Here is an 11,200-nt window from a genome sequence, read left to right as displayed (position 1 = left end):
GTTAGTGTGGAGTAGGGTGACAGCCGTTAGTTGTATTGTTCCAGTAAAGATACAGGTAAGATGTGTTTCAGTAAATATCAGACACACACACACACACACACACACACACACACACACACACACACACACACACACACACACACACACACACACACACACACACACACACACACACACACACACACACACACACACACACACACACTCCCCCTTTGACTCTGAAGCTGTCGAGCCACATGTTCTTGTAGGTTAGACTCATATTCACATGCAGGACAAAGCAGCCAGTACCTCCACCTTTTCCAACAGTCCTGTAATCTTTTAGGTGGTTGACACTGATGAACTTGTGCTCTATATAATGTTCTCTATTATCAGATTGGCCTACTCTGTATTATTATGTGAATCATGAGACATGCCAGTACACAAACATTTTGAGAACAGAGCTTAACCATAAACCTCTGGGGAACTATTTAACTATAATTTAACTAGTATTACAAATTTAGGTAATTAATTGTGAAATTAATTACTATAAGGGGAGGATTCCCCAATTTTTCTAATTCTAAAAGAAAAAGTGCACTAAAGGTTAACAGCCATTGAAGTAACATTATTTTTTTTATTTGTTTAAAAAAATAAATCATAGCTGTATAAAACAGTTGGAGGAAAGGAGCCTTCTAATTGCAGAATTTACAAATGTGTATATATATATATATATATGTATATATATATATATATATATATATATATATATATATATATATACACTTTTTTTCACATTTGGGTTTAGTTGAATGAATATTGAAATAAGAACATTCCACTACAAATGTGATTTTATTTTGTTGTTGTTTTGCTTTGCCTCAAGAAGTTGATGTCATTTATCACTGATAGCCTATAAAGTAAGTTAAAGAGTCAGAACTGCCTTTATTTAGCCCCATCAGTGTTTCACAGGTAATTGGGCAAGCATTGTTGTGTGATCATCTGAGACCTTCAGAGAAGTTTCGGCCATGCATTCTCCACATTCCTGCGGAATGAGATGCAGAGGAATGACAAGCGTCTGAAAGTGGAGGACTTGATATTGACTATTGAGAATTAGGTATGTTAGATCAACAGATTACCATCAGTTTGGCTCACTATAGGTACTTTGTTTTCATTGTCTGTTTACATGTACAGGTTGAATCGCGTTAAAGAGCACATTACTGTATTGATTATTCTTTTAGAGATGTTTGTGATGTGATTGTTTTTATCATTATCATCTCACATTAACCGCCTGGCTTCCTATGGGGCAAACTGAATATATTGTTTTATCTCATCCCGTTTTTCTTTTCTAAGCAAAATTCTGCGGAATCTCAGACTAAACATGAACTGAACCAGTCCTTTTTGCCATAGAGAGATATTTGTGCTTGTGCTATAACCAGAAGGTCATCATGTGCAGGTTTTCTCAACATCTTATAATGTCATAAAACCAGCAAACAGCTCCATTTAATGATGCATTATCAATGTTTCCATCTCTTCCTTATAACAGTAGCCAAGTGGCAAATTACTGTAAATGATACTGTTTATATAATGCTATCCAGTTAAGAACTCATGAGAGAGAATTTTAAAGACAATACGACTCAAATAAAGAAGCCCATTCAAGCTTAACTCATGAATGTAATTATCTTAGCAACGAGTTAATAATACTAAACCTAAACAAAAATTAGACGCTATTAGGCTAGGCGTAGATGACAATTTGTGTGAGGCTTTGCTAAGGCTATAATGTTCGCACGGATATTGTAGCTTTTTTGTGCACACATTGACTTGACCGACAATATCTTCATACATTCTAGTGAGCAGCCCAAGTTATTGACAAACTTTCTGAAGCATGTTTGCTGATTATTGTCTCATGTCTGAAGCTAAAATGCTAACTTAAGGGTGTCTACTTGAAATGTTCAATGTTAAGTAAGTTTTGGGATTTCCTCAAATCCTAGGAAGTCATAATACTAATATATATATATATATATATATATATATATATATATATATATATATATATATATATATATATATATATATATATATATATATAATGTGACATTATGAGAAATGATTAGGGAAGACTGATCAAGAGAGAAAGAGAAAAGGGGATGGGCAGATGAAGAGAATAGAAATGTTATACTACGAATATGCTTTCCTTCTTCCCAACCCTCCTCCTCCCCCGTCTCTGGCACTCCCTCAAGGCCGTGTTATTGTTCCTGCCTATCAATGTCATTTCCATAGCGAGTGCTGAAAGAGAGTGGATAAATTGAGGCAGGTGAGAGTGGACACGAGACACAGAGCAGGAGCTCGACAGGTACCGGCAGCCCACCTGTGTTCAGCTCCACTTTAAACGGACTCCTAAAAGAAGGACATTGCATTATCAAGAGGATTGCTGACAGCTCCAGAGCTGATAATGCATTTTTGTCCTTAGGGAGGCGAAGTGATGAGAAGATAAAAGAGGAATCACTGGAACAGGGATAACACTAGACCTCAAGTCATCAGAACAGGTAAGAACATGTGCAATGTTTGTCACATGTGGCGGTGCTTCAGCTGATATAGAGAGGTGCAGCCGTTTGGAAATGGAAGTATACCCAAAGCCAATACCTAAAGGGACGTTACCTTTAACTGACTCGTGTGTGATTCTAATCTCTGGAGATATTAGAATCACACAATAAAGACAGGATATGCAATAATCTAGCACTATTTGAAAGCAAACTCCAGATGGGACTGAGAATAAAGTATGGCTGGTATTTCAAATTTTAAGAGTTTTAGAGGAAGTTGGATTGAAAATAATATAGGGTGCATGACTTAAGTTCATTAACTGGTAGTTAAACTGATAGGATAAAAGTGCAGTACAGCAAGTCAAAGTGGAGAACTGTTATCAGAGGTCTGATCAAACTGACAGTGTACAGTGCATGCATAACAATACACAAAAAATCTGATAATTATAAAACCAGACTATATACATTATTGTTAAATGGCAAAGGTAATCTAAATATGAAAATATGGGAAATGTGCATTAACAATTAAATATCCGGTATTGACAAATATAGATACATGTAAAAAAAAAACTGATATAGTATCAATATAATCAATAAAGTTTGACTTTTAAAGTTTATAAATATATATTTAGTTTACAGTTTGTGTCTAAGGTTTTAAAGACTGAGTACAACGAGCTCAAGATTAAAAAAATGCATTTGAGATTTAGTTTTGCTTTAGCTTTTTTAGCTTTGCTGTAAAAACAAAGATATGCACACAAGACGTGGACATTGAATAAACTGACAGAATGCTAATGAAGCCGTTTATGTAAATGAAATCGGGAAGACCAAAATCTAGGTGTATAAATAGGGGTTCACTTAAACTGTTTATGACCTTTGCCTGATAGAAGGACATCATCTGGAAATAAGTTTGCAACGTTAACTAACTGCAGTTTTGTCCTTGGGCTGCAGCTTAGACATAAAATCAAATTAGTGGAGCTACATTCAAACCCCTCCTTATCTTTCCTAATGGCTGGTGTTATCAAACAGAGGGTCTGTAGACGTGAGGGTGTCATGTGAAAGTTCAAGCATCACACACACAGAGATGGAGAATCAGGTCAAGAACATTGTCAACCCTTATTGTGTTTTGCCTGGGGAATAAAGGAGGCGGTTGAGTTAATGAGTAACGATGAACTCGTGCACTAATGACGGTCAACCGTTTATACGTTGAGGTGTAGATCGTGAAAGAAGATAGAAAGCTCTGGGACCCCAGGTGCTCTAAGCCTAGGGGGTTTTACACAGTGCTGAGAGACTGGCTGCCTGGGCACCGGCCTGTTCTCCAGGAATGCCAAAGCCACACCAAATAATGGAGAACAAACAGGAGCTTTGTGCAGTGCAGGGATGGAGAAAGAAACACACACACACACATGCACTGGACTCCGCTGAAGGGCTTGTGAACAGGCCATCTGCTCTCAACCAAACCCCTGCCTGAACCTGAACCAAAACCACTTAAAAGAGAGGCTAGATTAGATGCACATGTTATTTAGCTCAGGATGGGCTCTGAGAAATACTTCTGTGTATTATACAATGTAGTGAGCTGTAAGTCACCTTGTTGATAAAATTCTTCTCATCTCCTAATGCCAGGCCCAGTGAAGCGATGACTTTTAGAGAGCCTTAGTGCGCTGAAAGGGTTTCTGAAGGACAGTGGTGCTGGCGTTGGCAGAAACAAGGACAACAAAGCAGTCTGTGTCTTACCAACATTGTAAGCATGGGTATTTCAAGTGGTCTTGACCTTTACTAAACTTATGTACACCCTTGAAAATAGATCATAATTAGAACACTTTTTTACGGCAAAATGCCACAGAACTTTATAAACGTTTTTTTCATCAGAAAACCAAGAACTTTTAAAATAAAATTTAAAAAACCTAATTTAGTGACAATACAATATTCTTGAACTAAAAAAACTATTGAAGAACATTATTAGAAAATGTTATTCTCTGTTCTTCAGAAAACCGTCTGGTGCTTTAAAAGAACCCACATACATTTTTGGAAAACACCATATACTGGTGTATCAACCCAGAAACCATTATACTAATCTGAGAAAAAACAAAGGAAAACAGTACAGGTAATTTCCTAAAATTTGTATAACAGTTAAAAAAACCAAATAAGTTAAGAACCACTGAAAAACTTTTATTTGTGTTAGCATATATGGTATAAAACAAGGTAATGCAGCAAAACAATGCACTACTATTTGTAATAGTGTATGCACAGTTACAAGCTCTTGAGTAGCTTTACTTTGTAGAACTGATGACCAACTCAAAGTCACAGTTAATGCGGTTAAAGGGCAAAGAGTCAGACAAAGGCATGATGTTTACTTTGAACCGTCTTCTTGCTCAGGCCTGTTCTGTGAACCCTTTCTGTTTGCACAGTCATGTCCATATAAATGTATTCTCAGTGTTGTCCATACACAAAGCATCATAAATCACCTGGAGGTAAATGTTTACTTCGTAACCTGTGACCTAGTTTTGCTATACAATGAACCTAGAGGTAACTTTTAGATGTTTTTCTTGCTTGTTCTAGTGAATCTGCACAAGGAAGAAGGTGGAAGACCATATTTTCGGTGAGATGGAGTCGAGCCCAGTGGTGTGGCACACCCAGGGGGTCCTGCTGGAAACTGACCTGGAGAAGGTGAGCTCTCATCCCGAGTGCTCCATCTGCTTCAACACCTATGACAACGTCTTCAAAACGCCAAAACAGTTGGACTGCACTCACACCTTCTGCCTTGAGTGCCTTTCCCGCATCATGGCTACCTCCATGGAGCCTCAAAACTCTAAAATCTCCTGCCCCTTCTGCCGCCACCCCACTACCATCCCAAAAAGGGGGCCCCCAGCTTTGACCACCAGCCAGGAGGTGCTGTGTCGCCTGCCCACCAACCAGCAGCAGGAAGAGCCCGTATGGCTGGACGGGGAGAGGTTGTGCTACCAGCGGCCAATAGACATGCCAGGCCTGCCAGCGTTCTGCATCTGCGTCAATATTGGGGCCAGTGGGCAAAGTGCCATACGTTCTTCCCAAACTCGACCGCGACTTGGGCTTCTGGAACGGTTGATGGACTGGAAGCGTTTGCTGCTCTTTATATTCCTCATGGTGTTGCTGCTGGGGATCATTTTGTGGCCCTTGCAGTGCATCGTCTCGACGGGCTCCGTGCGTTGTTCGTCCCATAACCTGCAGATGCCTGCTACTACAGATTCTACTACCACACTCACATTAGTAACATAAAAGTAAGACAGACATGTCTAGATTGATGTCGGACTTGCAGAACCAGGTTGATTGGTGTCCGTTTACCTCCATACGTCCTTGCCAAGCCTGTTGGGTGCTAAAGGAGTTACAACAAACAGCAATGCTGCCGTTAAGACTGAGGAACTGCATCAGTATCATTATTATATCTTATAGAACATGTGAATAAGTGTCAAAGCTTAGCCGGTGCATCACAAAACTGACTCATGGCTAAATGTCTCAATGTCTCAAATAACTGCAAAAAGAATTAAGCCACTGTTTAGTTACAGAATAAAGAAAAAAGGTCCGTTGTCAATGGTGTAGCCTGTAGCGATACATGAAGCACTGCTCAAACAGAAGTCACTTTCAAACCAAGCAAGTAGCTTTCTATTTCTATTCTATTATGTGACCAACATGAACACGAGTGAAATCTGCATGGGGAAAACTTTCGCCCTCACAGAAAAACTCCCAATCGCACAGATTTCTATTGAAAAGACTGGATTTGCCCACAATTCTTCAACAAGCGACGGAAAATGTGAACTTAATCCAAAGAACTGTATATTTTCTACTTGTACATTTATATATTTTATTGTATTCCATTCCATAAAATGTATTTTGTTTAAAAAAAAAAAAAAACTGTTGCTGCAAATGGCACAAGGAAGTTCAAGGAATAGTGTCATGTAACGTTACATTTTAATAGGTACAATATACATGATATCACTGATAACACTGACAAAAGAAAAAAAAAGCAAACAGATTCACATGGCCCTAATTTATCACTTCTTGCTCTGGGGCGGTTAAACGAACACTTCATCAAAGAATAACCGTTTGAAACCTAAGCCCTACAGCGACGTGTCCTGTGAACACATTCACAACCACACCCATGTAAACTGCTCCACCGTGTTTGTGTGTTTTGTAGGGATTAATTATTAGCTTCCTACTTCCAGGTGTTTTTATGATAAACAAAATGTCAAGTTATTCATTATTAAACCCTGAAGAGAGAAGGAAATTATGAAGAGTAAAGGAAATAATATATGGGCCAGTAGCTGTTTGTAAGGTGAAGTCAGACACAACTAGGTGAAAGTTCCCAGTGTATGCTTTATTATTCAATAACTAATCCTGTATTCTCATTTGAGATGCAAGTCAATACATCAGCTGTATTTTCCAGGGCAAAAGGCATTTTAGGCTGAACCAGTGCAAGAGGGAACACAGTGTTTACCACACAAGGACAGTCAGCACAACACGATTCAGATCAAACCTACTGATCACCAACTGAGATTTAAAAAAACAACAACAACCCACCAACATAGTATTCAAGTAAATGTAAAGAGAAGACTTCAAAATTGTTATAAAGCGAGCAGAGAGTTCTATAACTGTTGATGTTATGTATAATAAATGTTAACAAATCATTCTAAAACAATATGCTAAACAGCTTTGAATATTTCCATCACTATATTAACAAACAAGTGAAATGTATAATTTACAACAAATAATTGACCAAAAAAATAAAATAACGCAAAACACTACACTGATGTCAAATCAACAGATATTCATTATATATACCTCCGAACAAAAGGACATTCTGGCAGCCATGGACACTATACCATTCAGCAGTTCAAGTCTTAATATGTCACTCAATTTTTGACCTTTTACCCATTTTCACAGAGGCAAAAATAAAACAACTCTTAACAGCAAATGAACAGCTTCCAAGCGTTCAGATGCCAGTAGCACATTGCTCTCACATGATCAGGTGCATAAATCACATAAAATTCATTCAATCAGCCAGTCATTTCAAGGACAATGATTATCATATGCAGTGACATTGCTTTTACTTCCCTGAAGGTCTAACAAACTGTTTCTCCAGTAAAAAACCCAAACATTTTATCCTTCCAAGTGCAAAAAAAGCAGACCCTGGCCTCCCTCAAACACGTACAACATCTCTACAGCTCATGACATCACAGATCCCATCATGTAACCTTTCACAGTCAGACACTGTGATTAATCACATACATTATGTCCTGCTTTATCCGAGCCAACATGCACACTACCAGTTTTATGTTTTTAGAAGAAGTCTCTTATGCTCACCAATGCTGCATTTATATAATCAAAAATAGATAAAACAGTAATATTGTGAGATATTATTACAATTTAAATAACTCTTTTCTATTTTAACATATGATGTCAAAGCTGAGTTTTCAGCATCATTACTCCAGTCTTCAGTGTCACATGATCCTTCAGAAATAATTGCTCAAGAAACATTTATTATTAATATCATCCATGTTGAAAACATTTGTGCTGTTGTGGAAACTCATCCTTGCTGAATAAGAGTATTAATTTCTTCAAAATAAAACATTTATTGAACGTAGCAATTCCAATAGGGACCTCGCACCATTGGTGCTCGTGCCCTAGTAAAAAAAAATCGTACTGACCTTAAAATTTTGAACGGTACTGTGTATATATAACATCTTATGACATCACTGCTGACCTCACACAATAATAGCCACGTCTGGATTACAGCCATCTTTTAAATTACTTTTTTCGTCCTACACAAATCTATTCTTTAATCTTAGCTGAGGACCATCTGGCCTGCCTCATTTTTAGCTGAAGTCTCCACCGAAATCCAGTTCACGTCAACGGCTCGGCCTGATGTGATCTTTAGTAATACCACGCTTTTCATTTTACGTTATTTCATTCAAAGGCCTCCTCAGTGCAATCACAACCCACTATGAAGTAAAGAGCTTTATCGGGCTATTTATAACACCGAAATACACACATACCCTGTTTATATGCGATAAAAGAGCTTAATGTGTCTCCTCTGAGGAAAATGTGGAATAACATAGTCAAAAAAAAAAAAGAGAGAAATGCATTACATTAAAAAATGCCAGGCCTAGATTTCATGATCACATTCACAAATATCACAACAAAAGATACAACTGCTCTAAAGGAATCATAGTTGCAAATAAAACATTTTTAACAAACAAACAAACAAACAAAACTAATCTAATAAAGGCTCACCTGATGTATTGAGAACAAGAAAGTCAACGCATAGAAGGAGGAGCCCACTGATGAAGAGGCAGCCTGATTGGTTGATAAGCCTCTGATTGACAATAGCACTTGTCTCCCTCTGACTGTTCATTAGCCTGGAGGTAATGCTCAATAAAAACAGCTTTAAAGCAGAAGCTTTCACAAACATGATGTACAGGCTGCTAATTGGCACATACTGTATAGATTCAACCACACTGTACCAAATCAGTCCATTTAAAACACCTACTTATATAGAGTATCCAATTCATTGGTCGAACTTTGACCAATCACCTCTCATATCCTCTGAAAAGAAAAGAGGGATTCTTTAGGCCAGATGGTGTACTTCTCTTCTTCTTACATCACCGTGCCACGAGTATCACTCAGCAGAGCGCAAATGACCACTGCTTGTGAGAAACTGAGAGATATATATCAGAGTTCTTTGGTTACAGTAGACGACATCCAGTAGACAAAGCAAGGTCTGGAAACAGCCGTAGACAGCATGGAAAGAGCGTAGCTTCATCCAGAGTTATGTCACTGAGTGTAAATATTCATTTTCAAATTTATTTCACACATAATCAAACCATCATGTAGCTTAGTGCAGTGTAGGCTTGTTAGACTAGAAGGGGGAGCGAAAGCACCAAGTCACACGTCCTTTGCCGGAACAATTTCGGCTGCTAATTAGGCACTTGGTTTTGGAGTGTGAGTTTCTCAGACGTAGTCAGCCAGGAAATGAAGAGAGAAGCTGTTGGAGATGTTGTGGAATCTCCAGCCGAGCGGCTGGGCGGTGTCACCTCAGCGTAGGCGCTGCTTGTCCCCCCCCAGTCCCGTTCCATGATTAGGTGCTTCTACACAGCACCTCTGCTGGAACTGCAAAGCAAAAGACCAGAACGTTTAGGGATGCATTGTTTTAACAGTTGTGTTACTTTCACACTGGTGTATTTACAGTACATTGGTTGCTATAGTAATGATGTAGGCGTCAGCAGGATGTCAAATGACTTCCTTCTACGAAGGCTGAGAGAGAGCCAAGATGTCAGTGTAGAAAGAGAAAAAGGAAAAATTGACATTTTATTGACTTTAAACATTTTTATACCCTTTTATCTAGAGTAAAATGTGCCACATTCTGAAAGACAAAAACAAATATTTGTGTGATGTAACATAACACTATTCATATTTTGAAAAACAATGTTTTTAACTGAAACACAAACCACATATGGATGTGACTTGGGTCAGTTTGTGTTGTTAATTCTACAAATAAACAGATTTCAGTCAGATATGTCTACATTTGGATTTTGGCTGTCAGTTATCTAAGTCATAGATAACTTTAATATAATACATCATTCCTAATCCTATGAATTATGTGATTTAGAAGACCAATGTGAAAATCTATTAAATAATTAAAGCTGCAAGCAGCATTTATCGGTGTTCAAGCAGTTAAGTAGCCTGACTACGTCAGACTTCCTACTTCCGCTAATTTCATTTCGCTCCTGTAGTCAGTCTGAGATAGCAGCCTATCTTTCTGTTTTCCACCGGCCTGAAAACAGCCTGGCCAATCAACGAACAGAGGGCGGGCTGAAAGCCGTGACGTAGTCGGTAAGCGCCGTGTTTAAGATTAGGTCAGGGAAATCGAAAACGACCGCTGATATGGAGACGCGGATGCAATTCGCTCTGTTGTGGAGAATATTCCCGGCATTAGCAAACTGAAGCCCGAACACGAAGAGTGTGTATTAAACATTTTGAATGGAGGTGATGTTGTGGCCCTACTCCCTTTGGGAAAAGTTTAATTTATCAACTATTACCGATCGTCAGCGAGAGACTGGGGAGCCTTTTGACAGGTCAGTGTCTCTTTTCTTTTCCAGGTCTTAAATACCGTAAAACTTCAAATAATAGCCCGGGCTTTTATTTGCCCAAATCGTCGAACTGCACCGGCTTGTACTTGAGATAGGCGTCTAACTTATATGAGACAGGCCTTTATAGTTGAGATGTTGTTCCTAGAGTCTATAATCTCTAAAAATCTCCAAATGCTTCACGTGAAACCGCGGTCTTCCGACCTCTTACTATCTTGTCGATTGATTTTTATGAATATGCGCGAGGGAGAGAGAGCAAGACAGCGCTCGTGTTGTTTGTAGACGTGGGAGTGCGCGCGCGCGGCCGGGGCTCTCTCTCTCTCTCTCTGCTCGTTTGTGCCCCGTCAAGCGCAGCAGTCATTCTTCACTCACAGATCAAAAAAGTCGTTTACAGCCATGTTCACTTGGGTATTTCGCTCGCATCATCAAGTGTTTACAGTGGAAGTTCGATCTTAGATTTGAGTTCGATGCATGATGTCTGTGGTTCGATGCGGCTGTGTCGGCGCATAACATGCGTCATAAACAAACTTATCTGATTGGCATACGGGTAACCAATGATTTTAAACTTCAGTA

General features: G+C 38.8%; 2 protein-coding genes across 4 annotated transcripts in view; one reads left to right on the top strand and one right to left on the bottom strand.

The window, feature by feature from the left end:
* Positions 1 to 2,246: 2,246 nt before the first annotated feature.
* Positions 2,247 to 7,270, top strand: rnf223 (ring finger protein 223). 2 transcript variants are annotated; one of them, XM_077218678.1, is made up of 3 exons: positions 2,278 to 2,516; positions 4,131 to 4,248; positions 5,067 to 7,270. In XM_077218678.1, exon 3 carries the CDS (start codon positions 5,112 to 5,114, stop codon positions 5,760 to 5,762), a length of 651 nt encoding a protein of 216 aa, XP_077074793.1. In that variant the 5' UTR covers positions 2,278 to 2,516; positions 4,131 to 4,248; positions 5,067 to 5,111; the 3' UTR covers positions 5,763 to 7,270. The 2 variants fall into 2 exon arrangements, with proteins under 2 accessions (XP_077074792.1, XP_077074793.1); XM_077218677.1 differs by lacking the exon at positions 4,131 to 4,248 and having other exon boundaries at positions 2,247 to 2,516.
* Positions 6,838 to 11,200, bottom strand: part of ptpn11b (protein tyrosine phosphatase non-receptor type 11b) — a 44,578-nt gene continuing 40,215 nt past the window's right edge. For both annotated transcript variants that reach the window (XM_077218676.1, XM_077218675.1), the window contains exon 16: positions 6,838 to 9,650. The gene's annotated coding sequence lies outside the window, so the exon portion shown is untranslated. The remainder of the gene's footprint in view (positions 9,651 to 11,200) is intronic.

This window comes from Siphateles boraxobius, unplaced genomic scaffold, assembly GCF_051911475.1.
Source record: "Siphateles boraxobius isolate OS27281-9 unplaced genomic scaffold, OSU_SipBor_1 77, whole genome shotgun sequence".
Taxonomy (NCBI): domain Eukaryota; kingdom Metazoa; phylum Chordata; class Actinopteri; order Cypriniformes; family Leuciscidae; genus Siphateles; species Siphateles boraxobius.
Note: the sequence above shows the minus strand (reverse complement) of the source record. Positions and strands in the feature narration are given on the sequence as shown.